Raw genomic sequence first — 26,807 nt, 5'->3', positions numbered from 1 at the left:
CTATTACTGTAAGTGTAAGAGTTCTTTTTGGCGTGGTTGCCAATAAACAAAGTTAATTATTTATATTTACAAAAATTAGTTACAAAATGTCGAGTACAAAATACAGTTCTAATTGGCTACTGAACCTATTCCGCTTTTAATGTTTTGTAAAAAAATATTTAACTAAAAAACGTCCTTTGTGACATTGAAGTATGACTAAATCGTTTAAACAAATCAAGGAACGACGTGGGATACGTTCGATTACAAAAGTGCTTCTGTGAACGTAAAACTAACACTTTACTGTCAAGTACCAAAATGATGTAATCGGCAATTGAAATATAAAAACACTGCTGCTCTGGCGAGAAGAACAAAGTAAGACAGTGGAATAGGGTTTAGTAAAGCATGGCATAGGCTAACAGTGTACACACATATTTCGTAATCCATCAATCGCCTAAAGCAACATATGCGAGAGCGATGTTTTCATCAAGTTATTGTTTTATTGCGTGTTGTTTTAATAGCTGGGCTTACCGCCTTTATGTGAGGAATTGATGTTCGTCTACCAGCAGGCGATTAAGCTTTGTAGGCTTCTGTAAGATAAATAAGCGCAGTGATGTGCTTGCCGCAGAAATGTAGTGTTTGTTTGTTGGCATATTGATCACTTTCTTATTAGTCGTTCAACTCAGCATTCTCAGTGGTTGTAAAGTTGTCATATAAAAGTTTTAGGTTTATATTTTAGTCTTTTTATCTTCCCATAAACCAGTAGTGCGTTGGCAGATTTGCCCTAGTTTAGCTCATTCGGTCGACCCAGTTTTACGCAAGAACGATTTGCTAAATTATTCCATTCGCTCTCTTGTATGTCTTACATCAAAACAACAATGAAAACAGCAGGAGGCAGCAGCAAACTAAATTAAGCTCCATTCGGACTAACCTAAATCTTTGAACGGATTTGAAATTGCGAGAAGGAAGAGGCGATATTGCGCAAAACAGCCTATAACTGGTTTTACTATAGACCAAATAGCAAATTTTACTATACAGTAAAGCTATTGAGAAAAAGGATTTTAACAAAGCTAAAACATTGTTTTAGTAACAGATTTTAGCAGATAATATTGTATTCACAGATATGTTTCTGTGAGCCCGGTTTTATTATTAAACGAAAACGACGAAGATTTCTCAGCAAGTTTTATTTATCTAAGCTACTCTTTGTTCAAATCGGTGTCGTTTTGTACAAAACCTTAAAAATATTTTTAACTATATTCGTGTCTTCTCATAGTCAACAACGGCAACATGTACTTTATACTCTTACAAAAATCGGTTGCTTCCCAATAGACAACAGTTAGAAAAAGGCAATTGGTTTACTTTAACAAAAGTTTAGGTACTGGTACTGCATGGTTTCCAAACGTGTTTGTTATTTCCATAATTGTTAAACCATTTTTAATGGTGGTTAATGTCGAATAATAAAACTTTGTCTGGACGTGAAATCTTTCCTTTGATGGTTGTAGCCAACGCTAAAGCGATTGATAACTTCAAGTCATAGCGAATACAATAGGCAGCAAAAACGTTTTGAAATCCGATCTTATTTAGCTTAAATGAAATTGACGAAAAAAAATTAATGTCTTAACGTTTGAAATCATTCTTCATTTCAATGAACGTGATAGCTGTGTTTTAAGCTTGTAAAGTCGATTGATGTCTTGATATTTCGGTTTCTGTAAATGGATAAAGTCTTTCCTAGAATGTCGAAACTGCTGATGCGTGAATTTTTTTTGACGAAAAATCGAACGAATTATGGGCGTTGCCAATGTTAAAACTAATACTATCCTCAAATCTGTAGTAAGCGGCCTTTGCCCAGCTCAGGTTACCAATTCATATGTGTACGCTTATGGCAATGAATCACTAAGATAATTGTACCTATGGAACATCAGAAAGTTTTGTAGAAAATTACAGTATTATTACAGGTGTCTTTATGTGGCTGTGCTGAGAAAACGTTTTCTTAAATTGCGGAGTAAAACATTTTTCATGTAGTCGAACGCGTTGTTTCTATAAGATTGTTTGAGATGGTGTAGCGCAATGACATAAGCGCTGAGCACATTGATAGATGTAGCCAGCAAAGGCCAATTCAGGCTTCACGATATCATTTTTTGTTTTTATAAACCTTCCTTTGTTAGTCATTTTGCCGAGCAATCTTTACATCACGCTTTCAAGACTGGTCTATATAAAGATCCGTTATTGTAAATCGATTTTTCTACCAAAAATAACATTTTCTGTGTTTTGAAAATTGCTAACGGAATATCTTCATTTGATAACGCGTAACATTTCCTTCGTGTATTCTACATTACAGAAACCGACCATATCAAATTACCAAGCGTCTACAGAACAGTCTAATAGCTTAAGACAAAGAATTTAAGCTGTTCCGATATCTCTCAGTTACAATTATAGGCGTAGGAAAGATTAAAACCAAAACAAAGTCAGGACGCGTAACGAGCGTTTATTATTAGATCATCGCAAGGTAAATGTTTACTTAATATTTACAGTAAATTATTTTGCAGAGAAAGAAAACAGCTGCTGGAAAATTTAAACAAAAATGCAGCCGCAGACACTTCTAAGAATGTATGCTTCCTTTCTGAAATGGGTAGCGCTTGGTCTTTTCGTTGTTGCTCAGGTCAACGTGTCTTGGTATATTTCTGAAGGGATCGAAACAGGAATATTTCGAGCGTGCAACGGAACTGTTTGCACTTCGCTGGGTTTGTACCTCTGATGCTAACCTACTATATCAGGGTTTCCCAACTGGGGGTACGAGATTGAACATCAAGGGGTACGAAGATCCTTGGGCCACAGAGCAGCTTTTCAAACAGATTTCGCAGTACGGTTTTATTTTGGAATTTTAAATGATATTATGCTATTACGGTCTTTGCTTTGAAAAAAAAACAGTAAAACAAAAAACAACTAGAGAAAGTAAGGGAAGGCGGGGCAAAACGGACACCTCATTGTTTTTATATTAAATGAACTGTCACTACCATTTTGTTTTGCGCAACAGCTAGAATTAAGACTGTAACAGATGTTTTAAGAAGCTTATTGTTAGATCAGTGCTCTTCAACAGGGGTTCCGCGGAACATGTAGTGGGGTTCCGTGAGTTTTAAGGGTTCCTCGTTTATTTAGGGAAATTGATTTCTTGCTTCGGCAATCGGCATTTTGATGCGTCATTCCGATTTTTTTAGATCACTGCACCGCATTCATACTCCAAGTAGGCCAGTTTGTTAAACAAGAAGTTGAGTGCAGTCAACAACCGAATAAAACATTGATATAATTGTTACGGCACTTGCTGTTAACAAGAACGTTATTGTTGCATCACAGTCATAATGTTGCCGATGTACAGATCACAGAAGTACAAGCAGACTGAGTAGAGAGTACAGACTGGAAGGGTGTCGATATGTGTATGAGAATTGCATTAAGCAACGTTGAGCCTCGATTTAAGAAGATTGTATAAGAAAAGCAACAACAACAACAACAACAGAGTCATTAAATGTCTGACTTTATAACTTTTGTAATAACTGTTTATGTTTTGAAATGTCTAATTATTTTTTGAAGTGTAACAGTGTAATAACGAAATATTTTATTTTCTGACCAAGCAATTCGTAATTTCTAAACTTTTGTTAGTGGGGTTCCGTGACAAACGCGAAAGTACATGAGGGGTTCCCCGTTGACAAAAAGCTTGAAGAGCACTGTGTTAGATTGTTGCTAAATGTAAATAGCGCCAACTGTGGTTGATCTCTACCCATAATGCCTCAGCTTGCTTGCCAATGTGCTAACATGCCAGTACGTATTCTTTCCAGACTATCTGTTTTACACATGTGTTCTCTTTTCACTTTTCGTATTAAATATGTAGTTAAAAGCCTCAAAGCCTGAGCCTCAAACAAAATAACTGACATTTAATTTCTTTTTGTGATTTTTGCATTTTTGTGTGAAATACCGGTTTAACGTTTAATTGAGCTATAAAAGCAATTTAATTTAGCAATATATATATGAAAAATTCCATCAGAATTTTTTTGGGGGTACGAAGAATGCTCTGACCTGACAAAGGGGTACGAGCAGCAAAAAAGGTTGGGAACCCCTGTACTATATTAACCTTTCAGTATAACTGAACTATTTATAGTCATACGACAATGTTATTTGGTAGGCTAACACAATAAAACAATTGGTACCTAGGCCTATAGCAATAGTCACAAGTTTTATCGTTGGTGCAGTTGTAACTTTTTGGAATCATTTTTTCTCATTTTTTCATCCGGTTAGGCTGGGATCCGAACGATAAAGAAAACCTCCACAACTTCGTCGCTCGCATTGTTATGATCGGTGCAGCGGTTTTCATAGCAGTAGGCATCGTTCCTCACATTTACTCCTGGTGCGCTGACTACGAGAAGAAACTGGCCTTGTACAAAGCGGAAGGAGCTTTGGACATTATTGGAGGTAAAGTTAAAGAAATATCTGGACACGTTGATATCCGTCGTTAAAGACTGTAGAACAGAACTTAACTATACAACTGAACTGTTACAGACTGTAGAACACCATGGAATACTGTGTTTTTAATACTGTGCTTGAAAACTGTGTTTTTGGTCGCATTGTAAACTATTTCGGCTTTTTCTTCCCTCGATTATCATGAATTAAGTCACATTGCGTACGGTTGTCGTGGCACTTTCTCCTAGCATTAGCATGCATGCAGCTACAGTTATCTCATATTTTAATGCAGGGTTAATTACTTTGGGAGGAATGGTAGCGTACACTGTGTTGATCATTATTCTCTATACTGCTCCAAACGTTACCGAATATTGGACTTTTGGTTGGACATACAGTCTCGGTTGGGTAAGCGGGACTTTTTACGTCATCGGGGGATCTTTTGCAGTCGCATCCGGATCCATGGAGACATCGGTAAGTTGATTGTTTATTTGTTCCTGTTACCTTTTTGTGGATCATTCCCTGTCAGAAAGTTCGTTTGCTCCAGACATTTATATCTTCATATATTTAAAATTAACCTGCATTTACTGAAGTTTCTGAGTACACTGCGAGCTTTTTCTTATTTAGACCAAACGTTTTGCTATGGTGAACATGCTTTCATGTCCTCTGTAATGTTTATAGAGCTTTTAGTGGAAAGCGAGACTTCTAAACCAACTCTTTTCGACAGCAAAGCTATCCAAGTGCGCCTTTACAATCAACTTTATACGACACGACTGCTTTTCCTGGTGGTGGACATTTAAACCCTGCATCAGCTAAACACGACGATTGATGGCTTGCTTAGTACCGCTTGCTTTTTGGGATGAATAGATTATTTTCTATTGCACTCTTTACTAACTACCAACCGCTACCAACGCCTTTTGCTGTTTAAAAAATGATGACGGAAGAATGATATGATATCGATGGCATTAATGTTGCTGATGATTTCTTGATTACTTTTTGCATTCGCTTATACAGTAACTTCTGCTGCTTCCTACCTTCCTACATATACGCTATAGGCCTACTGAGTGCACTGTATGAAATGCTGTACACCGTAAACTTTCTGGCGTTAAGTACTTTAAACTCTACATTGTCGATAAGTTGGACTTCCAACACTTAACGTCGGATCAGTAACTTTTGCAATAACTGCAGCAGATATGGTAACAATTGCAACTATAATTTGTTTTGTAAAATCCGTCTTTAAACTGTTTCCATTCAACATAATTTGAATTATAACAAAACTTCTGTAGACTCCAAACCGATATAAACTACTTGTTTTAAATTGAGATCTTATACATCAAAGAGTTGTCGTTGTTAGAGCAAAAGCTCCTTGCTCTAGTATACAGTTGCAGTTACTAACATATTTCAAGCCAGCCTGCATGTGATACTTTAGCGCCAGTGATGACCTAGGAGGAATAAATAAGTTTAGTACAAAAATAAGAATGAGTTCCGGAGTTACCTTGTTTATGTTAACGGTGAAGGGAAATGCATTCAGCATGCTTTCATATTATGTACAAAGCTATACTACATGCAGTAGGAATTTATGCTCCATAGCGACACCCAACAGCAAATGTTTGTTGTTTCTATTGGGTTAAACTGTATAATTTATACTTGGTGGCATAATCTTTTTAATGAAAGTATAAGCAGCTTGTAATGAAAACAGGCGTTTTAAGGTAGAGCTACTTCAACTTATGAAAACACATATCATGTATACACTCAATGTTTCATTCAGAGTAATTCATTCTCTGCTTGAAAAGCGGAAAACAATCGCCGAGGAGCTATTGTGTCGTATCACATTACAAAGAAGCTACAACAAAGTGCCTAACGACAGGATGAACCGCTCATAAAGTAAGCTTGGGTTCAGGACTTGTCGACTGAAACACTAAGTTAGCGCAAGCTTTAAAATACAATTGGGAAAGGTTTAATAGAAAAACAACTTACCTAAAGTTTTAAAATACTTTACAAGAGTACGATTAGACGGAGCAATATAGGCCTATTGGCGTTGCTAGAATATTACAACAACAAATATCAGCAAAGTCAGGTCAACACAAGTTACACTCTTAAAGAAATGGTAACTCATAGTGGCCAATGGATCCGTTTAGTCGCTTCCATTTGTATGTGGATAGGATTTGGCTTTTTGATATCATCTCAGTTGAACAGGGCCTGGTTTGTTCAGACCATAGGCAATTTCGAATTTGAGCTTGGGCTCTTTAGTTCGTGTACGTCCGGATTTTGCACATATTTTGGTAAGTTTTCAACCCACTTTTAGCCTAAACATGCAACAAACTACAAGTAAATTAAAAACCGATTTATAACTTTGGTGTAAAAAGTACTATTAATCTGCTGTATCAACACATTACTACCTTCATCCATGTTTACCAACAGTAAAAATGTCATTTTTTTCTTACCGTTCGTTATCCAATGGTATAATTAAAAACTTTTAGTTAAAAAGTCAAGTTTTCAATTGATTTCGATGTTCCAATGAAGTGCCTTTTGATTGATGTATACAATTTCACAGTTCTCCACAGTTGTCATAACCTAGGTCTCCTTTACGTGAAAACGCCTCACCAAACATCAATGCTGTAGTTCTTTATTTCGTGTATGAGGTACAATATGCATTGTACTATAGCCCTAAGTAAAATAAGTTTGGGTTAAAGGCAAAGCAACTCTTTACAGCTCTGTCTCTTCAAAGAGACGTTTTTCAACTGACATTCGTAATTTTATTTGCTGCATAAGATATCGATGTTGGCGAGGTCAAGACGAAGGAAAACTATTGCAACCGTTATCATTACCATTACCCTTGTTCACGCCAAACTGATAACTTAAACTATATTTATACTTTTTAGCCTGGACTGATAACGATGTATACGCGTCTTATGTTGCTCGGATTTTCTTCATCATCGCTGATATTGCTGTCGGTTGTAGCATATTGCTTCACTTCGCCAATTTCTTCGTGAGCGACCCGCGCCAAATCGGAAAGCGACTTCGTCTAGAAGGATCAATCCACATCATGGCTGGTAAAGTAAAACAAGCCAAACTCAAACTTAATACATTTATTACAAAATTTTAATCTTATTTGGGCTTTTTATATATTTCTCTGCATAAAACCAAACAAGGTTATTCTTAATCTAATGTAAAATCCACATCAAAACAACACTATTAAGTTATTTGTTATGGTTGTGTATGAAATTTTACTTTGACCAGGATCTTTCCTCATGGGTGGAATAGTGGCATTTACCATAATCATCACCACTCAATTTGCCGTCGGCCAAACCCAGTGGGCTTTAAGTAGTGGTTATTCGGCCGCTTGGCCTGCTGCGATTCTCTTGGTTGTAGCCGGCTCATTGATGCTGGCGGCGTCACCTTCATATCGTTCAGCTGCAGCGAATGCGACTGTAAATAATATCTAAGTTATACCAATGACTTTTAGAATTTATTTTTATTGTGTAAATTGTTGTAACCGTGCTATTTTACATGACTACCATTATTTTAAGTTGTGTAAAATACGATATAAAATTACAAGAATTTATTGATACTTTAATTTTCCGCAACTTAAACGAATAAAAACCTTTTTTTTATGTCGACGATCGTAGCAACCTAACAACCCTCAAGTCAACGTTACGACGGTTACATACAAGACCACTGGAGTTTCGTACCCCCCGCAAACGATGCCGCCCCCTCCGCCTTACCAGGAGCATGTTTACCCTAATGTGTATGGAGCACAGACCACTACTACATATCAAAGCCCGTATTAACCAGTTGTAATTAATGTCGACACCAGGCGATACACAATGTATAACAATTAGCAGTAGTATTTGACTTTTATTAATTACCAGTTGTCATCAAAAAAGCGCTTAAAAGAAGTATTGCTTTTCTAATTTGTGCCTTTTACTGCTTGTATATAATTTTAGGGATCAGTTTTAAGTACAGATATGCTTTAATTCATATAAAATTCACGTTTAGATTCAAATTGTTGCCGTCGTCATGCTAGTCATATTTGACTGTTAGTTTATTTTTTTCTTTATGTTTTGTTACCATCTTCTTGAAAACGAAGAAAAGATAAGCTTGGTGAACTGTAGTTGTACTCGCATAAAATTGTACAGTGTGTGTAGGACAATACAACTATTATGACAGTTAAAATCAAAGGAATGTTTTTAGACTTACAACGAACTAAAGTTATTTGATTACAGTTATTAAAAATATGGTATCTTTGTACAATGTAAAGTGATCCTGTTCATCTGTGTCTTGTGCTATACCTGTAACAAATACCTTATCGAACGACAAACTGTCACACTATAGAGCCAGCACTACGTACGTAACTGTTAGTCTTTGACCACTGCTATAAGCACACAAAAAAGACGTCGAACTTGACGAAAAAGAACAATTGACTAATGCTGAGAACAATTAGAATATTTAAGTTATCCATCTCACCCACATATACTGTAGAATACCGCGCTCATGTTACCAAGCAACGTTATGATGAAGTTATCTTATGCTAATGGTAAAACGGCTACCTGTTGAAAAGCATAACGCTTTCCAGTTTGTCGATGCTCTAGCGCAGGACGTAAGCCAAAGCAGGCAAAATACTTGCGTTATATATGAACAAATTAGCCTGTTTGCAATAAGAAACACACAGCTGTAAAGTTTAACTCAAACTGAAATGATCAAACAAACGGTGGAAAGAAGATCAGTGTTTGGTGCCAATCACTTCTACCCGCAGTGACACAATTGAATTTACGAATTAAAACAATCACAAGCTTGGTAAATAAGTGCTTGTCACGTTTAATTTGAAAATGCGCCAACTTTCAACTTTAAATTGTTATTACTGTAGTATGGAGGTTAGTGATATGATTATATGGTTACTGTACACCAGTGGTTTTCAACCTTTTTCATACCGCAACCCATTTTAACAACCCAATGTAACTAACGATCCCCTTCCAAAAATTTTGATTCAGGCATATGTAAGACATTTGTGTATGCGCGATAGCACAGAAAATATAATTAAAAATAACATAAATTATGATACCACTCTGTTAAAAAAAATACTCATTTATTGAATTGGCATTCTCGTAATAGTGATTGGTGTTTAATTGTCGTCTTCTTGACCCCCAGAGAAAAGGCAAACGACCCACCTGGGGGTCGCGACCCCCAGGTTGAAAACCGCTGCAGTGTACACGGTAAATAAAACTAGGTAGTAATCAAGTTAATGTGACAAACAAAGCATTGACCAAAAGGGGTTGGTAACTTTTAATTTTTCGGTTTTAGGCCTACTTCGACCAATGTGTATATACCCTACAATTTTGTACAGGAGTAGGTTTTCCCTAGCACTTTTCCTATTGTAAACCAAACATAAAACCCAAAAATATAATCTCTGGTGAAGAGAATCGATGAACACATATTCAATGATCTAAACCACACCTACATGACAATGTGAATGAAAAGCGCGACGTCATCATTCATTATTTTTAAGCGGCTCACACCTTACGTATGCAAACAACGCATTCACGTATAGTAACAAACATTGCGCACAAAAGAATAGGAAAGCAAACGTTTTGGGAATGGTTGATTGTTCTAACTACAAAAGGCCAGAACTAATATAAGGTACAGGTCACCTAAATTAAAGAAGAAACCTCTTCTGGTAACCAAGGAACGCACGTAACCGTATTCGTTCAATTAGCATGGTTTACAATCACATCAGATACATTACATGCATTTCACGTGGTTGAGGGTCGTGACATTTAGAGCTTGCTGGCATGTGATAAGTGGAGAAGATTGAAATGATTTGATCAAAACAACTTAAATTGTTTGTAATTAAACTTATAGGACGTGAAGAGAATTGTTTGACCGTGCACTAGAGTATGTAACAGAAGGAACAGGAAGCGTTTTTTCTAATTTAGAGAAATGTTTCAAAACAGAACAGAAATTAGAATTCAAGTACCGTACTTACTGGAACAGTTGATTGATTGATTGCATATAACTCAAAGATGAAATATGATAGAAAGAAAACTTTGAAGTTATACTCGATTACGTCAGCATAAATGTTAGGAATTAACTGTATCTAGATACACAAATTCATTATTATTGAAAAAATCGGGGCAATTTGGGAAACAATTGTAAAGTAAGATAGCTTACTAATCTCTTTATATCGCTTACGTGTGCATTTAATTTTACCTTTGAAAGGATCTGTATAGCCATGCTCTCTAATCCCTTATACTGTAGGCCTGCTGTTTCTAGTAAACTAATTACAATTGAATTTCTTTAAAACTTTATTCGTTTGTTTTCTATAGATCAGGCAGTGTTTAAGAATGTCGCAGGCTGGTTTTAAATTCTTGGGATCAATTTGCAAATGGGTTGCTTTGGGCTTATTCATAGCGACCCAATGCAATTCTGGTTGGGCAGTCGTTGGAAGCGTTGAGAATGGAATTTATCGGGTTTGTGTCAACAACGCTTGCTCGACTAAAGGTAATAACTTACTTTTAATGAGCAGTTTCAGTTAGCTCAAGCAGTTATACCACATGTTATTTAGCTTGGGACGCATTCAATGACACTTCGTCGTTTGTGGCTCGTGTCGTTCATTGTAGCCGCCGTATTCTTCAGCTTCAGCATAATTCTTCACACAGTCGGTTGGTTTGTCAATTCTGAGAAAAAAAAGAACATTTACATCGCAGAAGGGGCCCTTGATCTCATAGGGGGTGAGTTGTGCGTCGCTTTGTTGCTAAGTGCGGAGCGAGATTTTCAGTTCTATGAAATGTGGTGATATCGTGTAGAGGAAAAGTGTGTACGTTGAAAAGCTTTCAGGAAACATGAATGTTACACCCGCAAACTTATGAAACGTTGCATTATGTATTAACGGCAAAGTCCCATTATAGTAATAAGTATTTTTGCCGAAGGTATTCTTACCTTTTGCGGAATGATCGCCTATACCGTGCTCATCATACTCGGCTACCTTGGTCTATCGTGGTATTTCGCATGGGCCTATTCGGCGTGCTGGGCAAGCGCAGTACTTTACATACTTGCTGGTTCATTTGAAATAGTGGCTGGTAATACAAAACCGAAGCAACAGGTATGAGTTTTAGCCAAACATGCTTCGTTCTAAACTAACTGAAAATGTTTGTGAGTAGCTTATTATAGTTTGCCGAACTTTCATTTCATCCGGCTAATTTCTGACGTGTTTCATCTTTCAGGTGGATCCGCAGCAGCAACAGGGGCAGTATATATCTTCATCCCAATACCAGACTACATCCGTCACTCAAAGTGGAGGCGGATATCAAAATCCGGTTGCTCAGAGCTCGGTGCCACCAACTCAAGCTCTATACAAAGACCCACCGCAAAGACAGAGTAGAGTGAACTACGCGTATTAGATCAAGGACCTTTTATTTCTTGTTTTATGGCTACTGTGAAACGTTGGTTGCATTAGTTTTGTAATTTATTAGTTGTGCCTTGATATTGTAGATGCTTTGCAAATAATTTATGTATAATACTGAGAGATTGTTTTTAACTTTAAGTGCAGAGAAAATTAAAGAACTTCAGGAAATATTTTCAAACTTATTTTGAATTTCCTTCATTCTAAATTTAATAATTTCATTCGATCAAGCCCCAATCTTTAAAAGTTTAATAAAATAGGTTGCTAAAGAAGAACTTCATGACTATGATTTATTCTTTCAACGCTCTTTCTCCAACAACGACAAACTATTAAGCATCAGTCTAAAACGTAAAACTTAAATTCAAAAGGGAAATCTGAAATCTGTAATGAGCGGTTATACCGTAAACATGTAACTAATAACAAATAAAGAGAAATTTCAAAGTTTGATCAACGGACCGTGACCTGACGTGAGCAAATTAAGGAAAGAGTAAGTTGTGAAAATAAACAAAAGTAAAAGGAATTTAAAGACCAGTTAACAAACCATGCAAATCTAAAGGACAAAGAAAGGCTGAAGACAGTATTTGGTAAATCTTACGAGTGTAAAAACTTGAAAATACGTAAGATTTATGCAAAGATGTTTCCTGAATTGTCGTTACAGGGACAGAAAGGTAGAAATGGCCGCCAGGACTACCTTGAGCATCGCAAAAACAATCCTTATTAGTGAAAAAAAAATTTAATTGAAGCAGAGTTATGAATTTTTGAGTATGATGCTTAGGTCAAGCCATAGAGTCTTCAACGATTCATCAGCACTATCCGACGTCATCTGCGGCAACAATATAGTGAATGCACCTCTGTTGCAAAATGTTACCAATTCCAGAAATTAAATGACAAAAAAGATATAACGATCATTGATGAGCGGCCGGCCCTATAAAGCGATCGCTTTCTGCGTTATAGTCCAGTCAACATGATAGCAACGACCTGTACTGCATATAATTTCAATTATTTAAGCTATGTGCTATTAATTGGGAACTAATATAAACTATATGCTAAGATAAGAAAAAAACATTTTCAGCTTTAAGTTCTCAAAACTTATTCTATTTTCTTATTGAAAGCAGTAAATAATTTTAACAAGTTTAACTGATAAAACTGAAGATTTATAGATTACACTGGTCAACACACATTTTGGTGCCAAGAAAGTTTCAACGATTTTAGGGTATTTTTATGTCGCTGAATCCAAAAATGGCATTAGTTTTTCCGAATTGGCTCTAGTTTTTGAGATATTCCATGTTTTTGTTTCAAAAAGTGCTAAAAATACGCAAATTTTGACATAGGTAAAATTCTCTTTATACTACAACTTCGATGAGTCTACATCTGTCTTTTCAATCATGTGCATACAGTATTCATCTATTTCTGATGCGATATTGTTAAAGACGCAATCGTTAACACAGAGAGCCTTCTTTACGCGAATCATGTTTCATGTGAAAATCAAGCAAAAATTATAAAACTTAGGCGATGTTAGCAGTAAACAACAGATTTTTGTAACGCAAAAACAGGCGACGTCAAAGCACAAACACTACTTTTAGTAACGCTCAAAGTACATTTAGTAAGCTGTCAAAGCACGCTAATCAATCATATATCGGTACTGTAATACAAAAAAATTAGTCGATGCTTGTAAATTTTCTTTTGTACGACTTTCTGGAATGTGATGCAGCCAAGCAGTCACGTTGGAGACTCCAACAGTAGTCGGCCATCATATGGGCATCCCACCTGCCCTGATACCTCTCTTCTATGACCTTAATGTCCTGGTGGAACCTTTCTCCCTGCTCTTCACTTAGATCACCAAGGTTTGCAGGAAAACGATCTAAGTGGCTGAAGAGATAGTGAACCTTGATACTCATCTTCACACCCAAATCTTTCAACTTGGAAAGCATATCTTCCACCAATTCTTGGTAATTTTCAGCTTTTCGGTTACCAAGAAAGTTCTGTGTGACTAAAACAAACGATTGCCAAGCAGCAGACTCTGTGTCTGTCATGGACTGCACAAAACACACATCCTTTATGAGTTTGCGGATCTGAGGGCCATCAAAAATGCCTGCTTTAAGCTTTTCGATGGTCAAAGCAGGAAATGTTCTGCAAATATAGTTGAAGCAATCCCCAGTTGCAGGCAAGGCTTTCACAAATTGCTTCATCAAACCAAGTTTTATGTGCAGCGGTGGAATGATGATCTTCTCTCTAGCAACTAAAGGTTCATTTATGATGTTACCTTCACCTACTCTCATGGAATCTATAAGTGGCCACCCTTTCTTCACCCAGTGATCAGTGCGCGCTCGGCTATCCCACAAGCAGATAAAACATGGGTATTTTGTATATCCGCTTTGCTGGCCAAGCAAAAAATTTACCATCTTCAAGTCTACACAGATTTACCATTGGTGAGAGTCATAATCCAGTTTCTGTAATACCGTTTTAATGTTGTTGACTCTTCTTTTAGTTTTGTTGAGTGGCCAATTGGGAGAGATGCATATCTGTTACCATTATGTAGCAATACACATTTCAAACTCCTTTTCGAACTGTCTATGAATAAGCGCCACTCTTGAGGTCTATATTGTGGCACTCCCATTTTCAGCAGAAGCCCTTCGATGTCTTTGCAGTAAACAAGGTCATCTTGTTGGCTAAAATACGGAAGTAATTCTTTCTCTCTTGTACGGTAGAATGTTATTGAAGCTCCGGTTCCAAGGCAGTTTTTGTCTTTGAGTCAGGATGCCAAAATTTCTGCTGCTTCTTTGGATAAGTTGAGATCCCTGATAAGATCGCTCAGCTCCTCCTGCTTGAATGGCTCTGGAATGAATGGACTGCTTTCGAACACACTTCCACTGCTCTCACTTGCAGAGCATATATATACTGAACGAAAATGTGACAGGTTGTCAACTCAGTCACAGGAAAATGCGTCCTCCCAGTGACAAGGCCTAAGCATATTGTCAAACTTCCACTAATGAACTCAATTCTCACTTGAATTACAAAAAACCTCCACGTTTTCCAAACTTACTTATGTGAGCAATAGCTTGAACTTGACTCGTGGTATTCCTTTCTTTGGCTACAGAACTATTAAATTCTGATTACAACATCTTTAGTCTACAACAATATAGCTATAAAATGAGATATTGATATGATGTGATAACTGAAGGGAGTACTCTACACTGTACATGTGGTGAACAATACAAAGAAACTGTAGCTTATCAGAATGATGCCGAAAATGGAGTGTTTTCAATGCCTTGTTTCTGAAGTAATGGGATGCTACAATAACAAATAGACATAGTGGAGTATCTGGTCCAAAATAAGTAATGCATACTGCCTAAGAGACATTTCCAATATGCATTTTACTGATGCTTGTGTTCACAATTGGCAGATACTAAAGTTAACGATTTTTCTCTCGTCAAAAATAAAAAACATCGATATCTCAAAAACTAGAGCCAATTCAAAGAAACGAATGTTATTTTCGGACTCAGCAGCCCAAAATTACCCAGAAACCATCAAAATATCTTTGGCACTCAAAAAAAATGTTTTTTTTGTTGGCCAGTGTTATTACGTGTTGATGTACTTGCGTACGTTACGTACAGTATATTGCATTGCTTAAAAATCGGCTTAAAATGCGGAAGCGACAAATTGAATTTATAATGATTAACTTGATTAAACATATATTGTCACAAGTTTAATATTTAATTGCCAGTTTGTTATCTTGTTATGGATAAGGTTTATCATAAATGAATTTACTTAAACCTAGTTACTAAGTAAGCTAAAACGCAGGGCAGAAGTCTTTGTTTTACTAATTAGGCCTGAATTGGTTAAATAGTGATACTTATTTGGCAAGCTATGGTGAAATGTTGCAGGCCAGGAAGAAGTTTCATGCACACATCAAATACGCTCATCAAATTAATGGATAGCCTTGGCTTACTCTATTAATCACCGGAATTTAAGCTTTAATTTAGCAATTTAAGCTGTAGATCTAGACTACAAAGTCGAGGACTTTTAGCAAATTTAAATTCAAAGTTAAGCTAAGGAGGAAGATTTTGGGTAAAGTCTGAATCCTCAAAAGTATTTATATAATCCTCAACCATAGTCACAAAAAGATAGATGCAATCAATGCTTTTAAACTTGTTTATGACTGTGACTGACAAAGGCTGTTATTTAGAACATATGGTCAGATTCTAAAGTGATGTTGCAAACGCTGGCTGTTAGAACAAGGAAAATGCATTTGATCAAACTGATGTGAACATTTTTTCCATAAGTCGTCGGTTTACTGCTTACGGTTTATCAATAATGTCTACTTAATAATGACTAATAGTGTCCACAGTTATTATAATAAAACTGTCTATGTAGGGTGCTACATCTGTGCAGATCTCGAAAAAGAATCCTTTTGAGCACATCTGATGGATCCATCTAAAGTGTTGCATTATTTTGGGCTATGTTGTGAAAGCCTTGGCTCTATATTATTTATAGTATCCCAAATTTTTCCGTTTTGGCTAATCGATGAGAGGAATAGTTTCGGGATCTATAACCAATGCAGTTTTCTTGACAATTATTACGATTGCGTCTTCCTAGGTAAGACTTATGTTACTGATGAATTTAAGCTAGCTCTTTACTATACGTAAATATAACGACTATGTAAACTCTTCGTCATGGTTGGTCAAGTCAGACAATTATATATTAGAGTCTAACTAACATACAATTGAAATCTTTGGAGTATAATCAGGACACTGCGATTTTATATTTTTATTGCATAGGATGGGGCTCGCTGAAATCTTTTGCTTCATTCGTAGCTAGATACGTTTTTCTTACGGCCGGTGTTTTCATCGTTCTTGCCGGCATCCCTCAGTGGATTTCATTTTGCTTTAAACCCAACAAACGGGGAAAGCTGTACGTGGCGCAAGGCGTGATGATACTAATAGCAGGTCAGATGAAATGTCTCTCGTTTATTAAATAAGTAGGATTACGTTAACAGGCAAACCACCCTAAATAATGTAGGAAAGAAAATATAGCACATTTCCCTATACGTAAGCAAAGCGGTAGAGATAACCTCATTGTTCAGTGATCTTTTAAGGAATTGTAATGATGGCAGCTATGGTCGCATATACTGTTCTTGCTATTGATGAAGTTAGCGATTATACTAGTCGATGGTTATTTGGTTGGGCTTACGGATTGTGCTGGGCCTCTGGACCTCTTTTGATATTTGGAGGCTCACTCAATGTAGCAGCCGGATATGTGAAGTCACCACCTGAGGTAGGCCTACTTAAGATTTGTGTTAGCTGTTATCCGATCATCCGAACTTTATGAATGCTATGTATATTGTTTTAATAATCTAAAAAACATAACTTAATAACCGAGGAATGTCATTATCGCAACTTGGATGATCGTAACAAGAAATTATAGAATTTTTGACAACAGCCAGAGAGTTAAAGACTCAAACCTTCATCTGCTCGCATTTTCATTTTAGAACCTTACAGTATAACCACAGTATAAACTGATAATCTTCAGTCTACCACAGTGCTGTAGGTTTCCGGCGATTAAGTAATAACAGAAAATCTTTCAACAGGAAAAGAAGTCAAAATCAAAACCAAAACAGGAGTCAAAAGATTACGAACGAAGAGAGGACGAGCTGCCGGAAGTGACGTCAGCACCAACTCAGTACCAAATGACCTCGATGGGTGATGCACGAAGTGGTTACTATAACCCATCCGTTGTGACAAGCAATTCGAGAACCATCCGAGCTCAGTACCCCCAGCATGTCATCCACCAGTCTTACGGATATTAACAAAATTGTTTTGTTGGTGATTTTTTCTACGGTGATAAAGTGTTCCTTTAGCTTTTTATGCATCGGAATTTAATCCAAATACTCCTGTAATGCTTTCAATACATCAGCATAATAAATAGCCTAGAAACTTTGTCTATAAATAGTTCAATTTGAAACCAAACAGTTTACGCAAATATTTTTTTTATGAGCACGCTTTATCCCGATTGCCTAAATAATAATGAACTAACAGACAGTTGGCAAAGTTTGATAAAGAGATGCGCCACCTCACGACTACCAACATTTTTAAATACTCTCTAGGTGGTGCTTCTGAGCTAGGCATGTGACGGTGTTTACTCGATCAATTCTGCTATCTGCTAGTCAAGACGACGACGTAGACGACACGACGCGTTACAATTTATGCTCTCCGTCTGTTTCCACTTTTTTCCATTTGTCAGAAGATTTTACGCAAACTAAAAACTGTGTGCTCAGAAGCAACAAGCGATGAGTCCATGTTGACATTCCAGGCGTTTCTGTTTGAAACAAGTCATTGTGAAATCTATTTAGCTCAGCTCTATTAAAAGTGAAAAACAATTTGCCTAGTTGCTCATCAAAATCCATCGTAGATTGAAAACTTAAGGTAATACGAGAAAGAAAACGTGTTAAAGTAGACTCTTGTTAAAGCATCAAATACGATGTTTATAAGATGTTGTCTTCATCAACCATAAACCCATGAAAGTGATAAGTTAGCATTACGTTCATGTTTTCCAGTCGAAATTATTTACGTTTCAATCTGGTTTGTCCAAAGGAAACAGTTTCAGCAAACATTAAATTTATCTTTGTAAATCAGGCCGTCATTTAAGTTGTCAAAATGCATCCCAGAACCGGTCGAAACTTATCCGGTTTTTTAAAGATTCCAGCCTTGGGATTCTTCATTTCATCTCAGTGCAGCATGCAGTGGTTTGTGACGGATATTACGAGCATTGGTTTATACAGGAGTTGTCAAGAACTTGTCAACCAGCCTCCGTTATGCGGATATTTGCGTAAGTTTAACATATTTCATATACTCATGGATAAAACAATGCTCTACAGAATATAAAATAATAACCTTGTCACCCACAAGCATTTACAGGTCTGCGGTCTCAATTTAATGGTGGTTTTAAAAATATTTATCATTAAAAAAACAAGCGAATGCTTCATAAATTTTGTAGCAACTTATAAAGTTTTGGTGAAAATAATTTTGTAATTCTTTGTTCTTTCTGTAGCTTGGCAGTCGTCTCTTTACTACGATTCATTTCTCGTCGCGAGAATCATGTTTCTGGTCGCAGCAGTGTTCATTGTTTGTAGTCTTGGGATTCAAATGAGCACATGGTGTGCCAACTTGAAAAGAATTAAGAGTTTGCTTTTATCTGAAGGTGGTTGCGATATAACAGCAGGTATAAGTTGAAGTTATTACCAGTTTTGTACAACTTTGCAAGAAAGTACGCACAGTAGCCTACTTTACATTTAGGTACAACTTAATACTGTTTTCTAATTCAAAAAAGCAGTATGGCATAGCACGTGTAGTATTTATCGGCATTTTAGAGTTTCATTACTTTAGGCCTGATACTTATGGCTGCCATGATCACATTTACTGTCATGTGCGTGGAATCTCCGCTAACGACGCAGCCAAGATGGAAATTCGGTTGGTGTTACGCGTTTGGATGGTGCGCTGCAACCGATTACTTGTTTGCTGGAATAGTGGAAGTTATGGCCGGAAAATCAAAACTGACCGAGGTAAAATTTGTCAAACATATTATTACGAAGTTGCAGGAAGTTTCACAATAATCAATAAATAATGCTTTCTGTTACGGTTGTTATAACCTGACGATTAATTATTATTATATTATGAACTGAAAAGTAACTGAAAGGTACACAGGATATCAATTGCGTCAGTGGAAAGCAAGGTTGTGCTGAACAACGCGTCCAGCCCCAACGTTTGGTGCAAACGTCAACATTATCAACTGTTCTCACGGGCTGTAGCATTGTTCACGTCTTTATCCAAACGGTTAATTTTTTTTCCAAAAATCAAAGATTATTGGTAATAGCGAGAAATGTTTTTCAAACTCAAGAAAGGAACTTATGATTTCTCGTACAACTTGCTTTCAATCATTACGAAGTTAGTCTTGTCCATTTAGTTTCTGCATCTACTTATGCTGGTGCTGTTTAACAACTAACGTTGGTTACGATTAATTTCTCTTCAGTGACAAAAAGAGACAGACAAGAGGTGACTAGCCACTAAAATGCGAAAAATCGTGGTAAAAGTGAAATAAAAAGCATTATAGCGCGCAGGTATCTTTGCTGTTACTGAATCGACAAAATGAGACAAGAGATTTGAAATATCGATTGGTATCAATGTGTTGCCTATATCTGGTGAAAAATGTGATGCGCTTATCATACTAAATTAATATAGCAACCATTTATTTTAGTTGAAACTTTGTTTTCCATTATGTACTACCGACAGTTGGTTTTACACGAGTTGTACCTTGTATAGAATTACCGTGTGATCAATGCACACATAGATTCCTCACACACAATTTTTTGGTCTGGTTTCTGAAAATTTAACGACCTATACGCGAGTGTAAATTGGCAAATTCCTTTACGTTCCTGAACGATCTATATCTGCGTTATGTCTGGCGAATGGCTACGTTTCATTCATACAACCATTTAAACGCACATATACCAAAGACGTATACACTCTAGGCCCAGAGTCAAGAGTCTCGCGACTTTACGCAGCCTACAATAGTATAACGGCAAATACGGGTTGCTCAGATTAAAACCTATTTATTTGTTTTGGTATGACACCATATACATTCGGGCTTGGCTCTTGTACACATAAACGTTAAATTTGAAACCCGGGATAATTGCATACTTCCACAATCCTATATATAGTGGAAAGTAAATATGCGCACGTGATAACGCGTCACAAACATTATTGTTGACAAAAGGCGTTCTCAAATATCATATACAGGTAAATCACTGGAATGAAATTATTTACATGAGTTAATTTATTTACGTGTATATGAACAGGATGAAATCCAAGAGAGGGAGAAACTAAACTCCCTGCAAGAGAAAGACGACAAAAAGTCCGATGGTCACTACAACACCACTTCAAACTAGTTCAAACCGGAATAAACCTGACCAGCATTCGAGAAAGCACCTGCTTTGAGTTGATGTTGAGACGTATTTTTCATTAATCTGTTATTTGTTATCAAAATGAACACTTGAACATTTATATATTTGTTTTTCCTCAATGGGCATTCGGATATAGGACATTGGTAGTGTGAGCAATCTCCAGTTATACTTTACATTTTCGCAATTTTAATAAAATTTGCCGGCTGTAAACCTCAGTTATAAACTGTTGAACGCTTAAATGTTAAACGTTTTATTAGAGATTATAATAAAATAGTTGGATTAAGACGAAATCCATTGAGTAATAATAATAAACCAACCTCAACCAAAAAGTGTGAGACGATTTAAAGATAGAGGCGAATCCAAAAACATGTCATAAGACTCATAACACAATAATGTCCTCTTTTCTCATGCTCAGCCGCAATAACTAGACTCTATTTTGTTTGTCATGGAGTTCCCGCCCTTTTCTTCTGGTCGTAACACTTTGTTTCGTTGGGACATTTTTCCTTTCACAATCATATAACCGTTAACCGTTGGTACAGCAACCAAGTTAGGAAAAAAGTGAGCTTCGTATCGCTCGAAACATAACCTCGTACTTCCAAGTGGGAAGAGCGACCTAGCATACCTCCGTTTGGGAGCCCACATACAGGTTACTATCGCACATGGTTCATGGCCCGATTATTTCGCCATGCAAATTTGTGGCCAGGTCACGATTGATCACTCGCAAATCCGCAGAGCGTGATCGTCTGATCGATCAAGCGTAATGGGGTGTAATGGCAGATTTGCTTGTTTTGTTACGAAATTTGTTTCTTTACTGGTCGTGCCCGAGTTTAGAACTGTTTTCCAGGATCGCCATGAATAGGAGCAAGAATCGTTAATAATAGTAAAGATATTGAAAAGGTTGGGTATGGCCACGAGCATCGATTCCGACGCTCAATCCTCCATCATTAACAGTAAAAGCTTAATTATACGATCAACTCAAATGCGCAGAGCGGAAGTTTATACAGCCAAGACAGCAGAATGCATAGGCATAAACACTACCTATCATCGAGACATTTCTCTTGTCATTGCAACCAGTAGCATATTACCTTAAATGTATTCTTCTACCATCTTTGTTTTCTGTTACTTACTCAGCTTTCGGTACACTTTCCTTAAACTTTATTCTTCGCAAACTTTATAAGTTTATTTCAATTTATATCTACAATTTATATAATGCCATAAGTGAATCAAAATCAAAGATCTGTTCGTCAAATAGGCAGCAGAACCCGGCGAGTAGTGAAGTCACTGGCACTACAAAATCACAGCAATTGACCATCAAGTATATAGAGAAGGAAGAAAGAAAGGAAGCTGTTTTCTAGAATAATGACCATAATTCATACGAATAAAACCATTGATGTCGGTTAATATCTTCAACACATTCTCGATTTTGCTTAAGAAAAATAGTATCAAAGTAAATATTTAGATAACGCCTGGATGAAAGAGAAACTTCTTTTCTCTTATTACTTATTAGTTCCGTTTGGTAATAGGATATTTTTTCAGTGTAACGACATTGCAACAACCGTTTCAAAAGTTCCTTTTTTAAAGAGAAAACAAATAGAAGTATTTATAATTTTCAAATCAAGAAAAGAATTGTAAGAAATTGGGCTAAACGTAACCTCCGCATGAGAATGCATTTTTATTCCGCTACCAAGTCGATTTTTGAACAAAAACGGTCGCATTCAACCATATATCCACATAAAATATGTTATAGTTACCAATAACGTCATATTGTGGCCCTGCGTTATTGCTCCAATTTTATACAAGCGCCAGTGAGTTGACCTGAAGCAAGTAGTAAGGCGATCTATTTCGACGTTGGAAGAAATGACCGTAAAGACTACTAGCAAACTTCTCGTACGTAATTCTATTGTATAAGGGCAAGGACAAAAGAAAGAATGTTAACCTATAAAAACCTTTCAAGAGCTAATTTTAGAAACTTTGAGCCGGTTGAAATGCGCCATTGTTTGATCTACAGTTTCTCTGTTGGGAGGTTTTCACACAGAACGCTTTGTCAGGCTATAGGTACACCGGCATGACCGACTTAGTGACCAATAGTTATCAAAGTCTGTTTGTTAATTGAAACGGTTGTGGATGTTATACGAAAAACACAAAGTGCTTCGCTTTTCGTGTTATTGAGCTTGTAGATGGAGTAACGACCAGAAATAAGCAATTATTCCAAAGAAGGATCTTCCGTTAAAGATCAGTTATAACATTTGTGCCAGGTAGAAATAATAACGGTCGTAATTAAGTTCGTTTTTTAATTAGACTTAATCTTTGTAACTAGTTTCACAATTCGCATGTTGATCTTGGTTTAGTAGTTTAAATATGGTATTATGTGTAACGAACCGGTAGATTCATATAAAATAGTTTTACAGCAGTTTCGGTTTTACTATAAATGACGTATGTGTGTAGTTAAATCGTTTAACGAATAATAGCAGAGACAGCAAAGTTATCCCAAAACAAGCAAAATGTAGATGTTTGGTGGTATGTAACTATATGCAAAGTGGTCTCAAATCAATTATTGTTATGTTTATGGTGCGATTTGACTTGTAGTAAATTTATCAGCTAACTTAATGTATGTATATTGTACAGTAGATTTACATCGCTACCGAGCACTAAAAGCCGTAGTTATGCGGTGACTAAGCAGTCTAAAATGTTTACACCGTGATATGACGACATTTTCTTTGCATAGGAAACTTAGCTCGTAAATCAAGAAAACTCCGCTATAAACAAACAAGTCAGACAATGAACTGGCTACACCCTTAAATGAATCAGCATAGGCTTTTTATAGCTTTACATGTCAACAAGGCTTGGGTGGCTTCAATAGGAATTTACGAACTATGTTAGCAAACGAAACGAAAAGATGTTCTGATTTATCTTAGAAGAAAGCGCAAGACTATAAAGAGTACAGTCTCTTACGATCTGTCATAAAAGCTGAGATTTACGCGAAACAGCTGAATGGCTAAAGCACTAAAGCCTTTTTTGGCAAAATAACACAAAGGCATTGCACTTTAAACAAGAATAAGTTACCAGGATATAGGTTTTATGCGTAGCCCATAACATATGCAAAGCCAACGTAGCCAACAAAGTCCGATTTTCATCGCGATAACAAAATGCAATTATCCTTGAAACAATATTTAACACCAATTTTATAATCACAATAATGCCGTACGTATTTCTAAATTTCATTTTCACTTTGGAATCCGATATCACAGATCGTTGCCTGCGTAACTATTTATTTCGTGGACGACCTAATAGGATTTGTATGAATTGTTGTTACAGTAAGTCAAAAAAGCCCAAACAATTTTTCTAAAAAAAGAAGGGGCTTAGCGCTTAGGCCCGTTGTTATTTTAAACGGTTTTTGATGTTGATTATTGTTAAAACCTTCGCCATATGTTCTTATAGGTGGAGTAAAGACCAGAAATGAGAAATTAAACCAAAGAAAGATTTTCTATGAACGATCCTCTTAATAGTTTATGCCAGATAATAACGTTCGCAATTAACATACATTATTGATTATTCAATTTAACGTTAATCTTTATAGCAGGTTTTCATAAGTTGCATGTTGCTCTTGATTCAACAGTTTCAAAATGAAATAATATGTAATGAACTGGTAGATTCACAGAAAACAGTCCAGCTATAAAGCAGTTAAAAATGTTTATACCGTGATATGATGACCTTCACTTTATATACAGGAAATTTAGCTCGTAAGTCATCTGAACTCTGCCATGAACAACCAAGCCAAGCAAAGCATTGGCTACACCCTTAAATGGGTTGGAATCGGACTTTTTATCGCCTCGCAAGTGAACAAGGCCTGGGTTGTGCTGCCTTCTCTGTTGCTTCAAGTTGGAATTTACGAACAATGCTACACAAACGAGACGGGAGGATGTTCTTACCTATGTAGGAATAAATCGCGAGACTTTATCGCTTTAACGACATATGAAAGCTGAGACAATGAAGTCAGATTTTTTACCGCGATTACAAAATATATACAAACTAATATATTTACAATTTACATTTTCAGCTTGGAATCCGATAAATCCAATAGCGCCGTTCGTTGCTCGCGTCGCCAGTTATGTTGTTTCCGTTTTTCTAATTGTTGGCATCGTGGTAGGATTTGTAAATTGCTGTAAGTCGGGAAAAACTAAAAGGAATTTGCTAAAAGTAGAAGGAGCCTTGGACACGTTTGCAGGTATATGCAGCACTTCAATACATGAAAGCACCCTAAAAAACATTATGAATTTACCGGAAAATAAACTAATGGCACTTATTCGAAACTCGGAGAATCTAACGAAATTCTCTGATTAGCAAACAATTTACAACAGTGGAGCCTTAACAGGTTTTAGGTCCACAAGTATTATATATGGTTTATATTTTACGTTAGTTACGAGTATTACGTTAATTATAGAGTTTCTTTGCATAACGTTTATACTATACAGGTGTATTAGCTCTGGCTACAATGATCGCCTTCACTATTATTACGAGCTATCACACCCTGTTCAACTATTCAAACGCGGCCTGGCATTACGGCTGGTGCTTCTACATGTACTGGATATGTGGAATTTTTTTCTGCGCAGCTGGAGTGATGGAGCTAGCTGCGGGGACCATGTTGAACGTGAGTTATCAGTTTTAGTCGATGCCCGCAGGTTTTCTAAGCCGACGTCAGCCTATTTTTGACAAACACGTTTTGCTTTTCCAAAATGTTTGTAAACGCTGATGTAAAATTTCTCTTGATATTTGCAAGCGTTAAATAGGAATGATTGTTGCTTATTGAATTTTCTTAAATTTTAAAACGATTTTTAAAAACGTCTAAATTATTGTTGTGACTTTATGGCCTATTCAAAAACAAAGAAAAGTTATTTATATTTCTACAAACTTCACAAATTTCTTGGTTTATTTTTAATATAATAGTATAGAACATACTGATATAGTTAAACGCCACAAACTTAAATACGCAATAATCTCAAGTGTTCCGGTAAACAGTCTAAATTGTAAAAACTTAAAACAAATCAGTAAACAACTACGTCTAATAAAATAAAAGATGCAAAAAAACATAAATTTTATCAAAATAAACTTCATTGGCCTTCAAAATTTTTTGTTTAGCTAGCTTTAAAATGTTTTGGAAAAGCAGAATACGATATTAGGCTTATGAGTGCTGACTTTTGTTACTTAGCTTAAGCTATTCATGTTGCTGAATAATGGACGTTCGGGCGATGCCATCGTTACACTTAAACTTTAAATCTTGCCTAATTGTTAAGATGAGTTATACGTCAGCACAATCTCAGTGGCAACTGCACGAACGACCCCAGACGCTACCAAAGGCAAACGAAAATGGAGGTTACGACAACATCATCATTGCGTCACGTTCTATGTCTACTGCAGGTTCGCCTCCCTACAGTATACCAAGGGCAAATCTGAACACATAACATGAGGAAACACAATTATTTCTTGCATTTGTTATTATTTTCTGTTGCGTTTTTCGGTTCGATGTAGCCTAACCAATGTTACTGTGCTTGGAATTCTTCAAAGATATTCTTATTGTACTATCCTAGTAATGAATCAGAGCTTTTGCTATCTGGTGATGATTTTTACTCTTACGAGTGTCCTATGAAATTTGAAACGGGTCTTGGCTAATCGTAACCATTCTACAAGAACAAGCATTAGAACGGCTTACGCCAAGAGCGTGTGAAAATAGTCACTCAATAAACGCAATAAATACATATTGTGCACAAATGAAACTCAGTATTGTTTGCTATGCAACCTCGCAATGACCGGTCACACAGGTGGCTCTTTATCACCACCTTACGTTCAGGCCAAGTTTGCACCGAAAATAAAAAAAATTTGAAATAGGTTATTCAGATTTTCAACCAGCACAAACTCACAGCTAAAAACGTCGCATGAGCTTGACCATAAATTACCCCAAAAATTGGACAAAATTATAGAAAAAAATCAAGGGATCGGCCTAAAATGTTTTATCTTGTGGTAGTCTCGGGCCAG

The 26,807-nt window shown here is 36.5% G+C and overlaps 6 protein-coding genes across 10 annotated transcripts; all 6 read left to right on the top strand.

The window, feature by feature from the left end:
- The first annotated feature begins 512 nt into the window (after positions 1-512).
- On the top strand, positions 513-5,744 carry LOC143460477 (uncharacterized). 3 transcript variants are annotated; one of them, XM_076957976.1, is made up of 5 exons: positions 513-574; positions 2,524-2,717; positions 4,264-4,437; positions 4,718-4,896; positions 5,150-5,744. In XM_076957976.1, exons 2-5 carry the CDS (start codon positions 2,558-2,560, stop codon positions 5,249-5,251), a joined length of 615 nt encoding a protein of 204 aa, XP_076814091.1. In that variant the 5' UTR covers positions 513-574; positions 2,524-2,557; the 3' UTR covers positions 5,252-5,744. The 3 variants fall into 3 exon arrangements, with proteins under 3 accessions (XP_076814091.1, XP_076814090.1, XP_076814092.1); XM_076957975.1 differs by lacking the exon at positions 513-574 and having other exon boundaries at positions 2,491-2,717; XM_076957977.1 differs by lacking the exon at positions 513-574 and having other exon boundaries at positions 2,493-2,717; positions 5,104-5,744.
- Positions 5,745-6,312: 568 nt separating this feature from the next.
- On the top strand, positions 6,313-8,660 carry LOC143460476 (uncharacterized). Its single transcript, XM_076957974.1, has 4 exons — positions 6,313-6,704; positions 7,305-7,475; positions 7,663-7,853; positions 8,052-8,660. Exons 1-4 carry the CDS (start codon positions 6,527-6,529, stop codon positions 8,211-8,213), a joined length of 702 nt encoding a protein of 233 aa, XP_076814089.1. The 5' UTR covers positions 6,313-6,526; the 3' UTR covers positions 8,214-8,660.
- A 2,089-nt stretch (positions 8,661-10,749) lies between these two features.
- LOC143460292 (uncharacterized) lies at positions 10,750-12,028 on the top strand. Its single transcript, XM_076957745.1, has 4 exons — positions 10,750-10,920; positions 10,985-11,150; positions 11,349-11,521; positions 11,643-12,028. Exons 1-4 carry the CDS (start codon positions 10,876-10,878, stop codon positions 11,817-11,819), a joined length of 561 nt encoding a protein of 186 aa, XP_076813860.1. The 5' UTR covers positions 10,750-10,875; the 3' UTR covers positions 11,820-12,028.
- A 3,670-nt stretch (positions 12,029-15,698) lies between these two features.
- On the top strand, positions 15,699-17,759 carry LOC143459939 (uncharacterized). Its single transcript, XM_076957261.1, has 4 exons — positions 15,699-16,417; positions 16,600-16,767; positions 16,917-17,095; positions 17,409-17,759. The coding sequence occupies exons 1-4, from the start codon at positions 16,246-16,248 to the stop codon at positions 17,625-17,627; spliced, it is 738 nt and encodes a 245-aa protein (XP_076813376.1). The 5' UTR covers positions 15,699-16,245; the 3' UTR covers positions 17,628-17,759.
- A 291-nt stretch (positions 17,760-18,050) lies between these two features.
- LOC143459991 (uncharacterized) lies at positions 18,051-21,076 on the top strand. Of its 3 annotated transcripts, none has more exons than XM_076957327.1 (5): positions 18,051-18,243; positions 18,454-18,646; positions 18,869-19,039; positions 19,204-19,379; positions 20,673-21,076. In XM_076957327.1, exons 2-5 carry the CDS (start codon positions 18,475-18,477, stop codon positions 20,760-20,762), a joined length of 609 nt encoding a protein of 202 aa, XP_076813442.1. In that variant the 5' UTR covers positions 18,051-18,243; positions 18,454-18,474; the 3' UTR covers positions 20,763-21,076. The 3 variants fall into 3 exon arrangements, with proteins under 3 accessions (XP_076813442.1, XP_076813443.1, XP_076813441.1); XM_076957328.1 differs by having other exon boundaries at positions 18,053-18,243; positions 18,517-18,646; XM_076957326.1 differs by lacking the exon at positions 18,051-18,243 and having other exon boundaries at positions 18,275-18,646.
- Positions 21,077-23,923: 2,847 nt separating this feature from the next.
- Positions 23,924-26,519, top strand: LOC143459738 (uncharacterized). The gene is made up of 4 exons (XM_076956996.1): positions 23,924-24,710; positions 24,835-25,002; positions 25,250-25,425; positions 26,069-26,519. The coding sequence occupies exons 1-4, from the start codon at positions 24,539-24,541 to the stop codon at positions 26,234-26,236; spliced, it is 684 nt and encodes a 227-aa protein (XP_076813111.1). The 5' UTR covers positions 23,924-24,538; the 3' UTR covers positions 26,237-26,519.
- The last annotated feature ends 288 nt before the right edge of the window (positions 26,520-26,807 follow it).

Source organism: Clavelina lepadiformis, chromosome 5 (assembly GCF_947623445.1).
Source record: "Clavelina lepadiformis chromosome 5, kaClaLepa1.1, whole genome shotgun sequence".
In the NCBI taxonomy this organism is placed as follows: domain Eukaryota; kingdom Metazoa; phylum Chordata; class Ascidiacea; order Aplousobranchia; family Clavelinidae; genus Clavelina; species Clavelina lepadiformis.
Note: the sequence above shows the minus strand (reverse complement) of the source record. Positions and strands in the feature narration are given on the sequence as shown.

Bases quoted from the DNA above. Each gene is read 5' to 3' on its own strand.
- LOC143460477 (XM_076957976.1), top strand. From the start codon at position 2,558: ATGCAGCCGCAGACACTTCTAAGAATGTATGCTTCCTTTCTGAAATGG. The intron at 4,438-4,717 runs GTAAAGTTAAAG...ATTTTAATGCAG, and splicing joins AGCTTTGGACATTATTGGAG to GGTTAATTACTTTGGGAGGA. The intron at 4,897-5,149 runs GTAAGTTGATTG...TCTTTTCGACAG, and splicing joins CCGGATCCATGGAGACATCG to CAAAGCTATCCAAGTGCGCC.
- LOC143460476 (XM_076957974.1), top strand. From the start codon at position 6,527: ATGGTAACTCATAGTGGCCAATGGATCCGTTTAGTCGCTTCCATTTGT. The intron at 6,705-7,304 runs GTAAGTTTTCAA...TATACTTTTTAG, and splicing joins CGGATTTTGCACATATTTTG to CCTGGACTGATAACGATGTA. The intron at 7,854-8,051 runs GTAAATAATATC...CGACGATCGTAG, and splicing joins CAGCTGCAGCGAATGCGACT to CAACCTAACAACCCTCAAGT.
- LOC143460292 (XM_076957745.1), top strand. From the start codon at position 10,876: ATGGAATTTATCGGGTTTGTGTCAACAACGCTTGCTCGACTAAAG. The intron at 11,151-11,348 runs GTGAGTTGTGCG...TTTTTGCCGAAG, and splicing joins GGCCCTTGATCTCATAGGGG to GTATTCTTACCTTTTGCGGA. The intron at 11,522-11,642 runs GTATGAGTTTTA...TTCATCTTTCAG, and splicing joins ATACAAAACCGAAGCAACAG to GTGGATCCGCAGCAGCAACA.
- LOC143459939 (XM_076957261.1), top strand. From the start codon at position 16,246: ATGGATCCATCTAAAGTGTTGCATTATTTTGGGCTATGTTGTGAAAGC. The intron at 16,418-16,599 runs GTAAGACTTATG...TTTATTGCATAG, and splicing joins TTACGATTGCGTCTTCCTAG to GATGGGGCTCGCTGAAATCT. The intron at 17,096-17,408 runs GTAGGCCTACTT...ATCTTTCAACAG, and splicing joins ATGTGAAGTCACCACCTGAG to GAAAAGAAGTCAAAATCAAA.
- LOC143459991 (XM_076957327.1), top strand. From the start codon at position 18,475: ATGCATCCCAGAACCGGTCGAAACTTATCCGGTTTTTTAAAGATTCCA. The intron at 18,647-18,868 runs GTAAGTTTAACA...TTCTTTCTGTAG, and splicing joins TCCGTTATGCGGATATTTGC to CTTGGCAGTCGTCTCTTTAC. The intron at 19,040-19,203 runs GTATAAGTTGAA...TCATTACTTTAG, and splicing joins TGGTTGCGATATAACAGCAG to GCCTGATACTTATGGCTGCC.
- LOC143459738 (XM_076956996.1), top strand. From the start codon at position 24,539: ATGAACAACCAAGCCAAGCAAAGCATTGGCTACACCCTTAAATGGGTT. The intron at 25,003-25,249 runs GTATATGCAGCA...TATACTATACAG, and splicing joins AGCCTTGGACACGTTTGCAG to GTGTATTAGCTCTGGCTACA. The intron at 25,426-26,068 runs GTGAGTTATCAG...CTAATTGTTAAG, and splicing joins CTGCGGGGACCATGTTGAAC to ATGAGTTATACGTCAGCACA.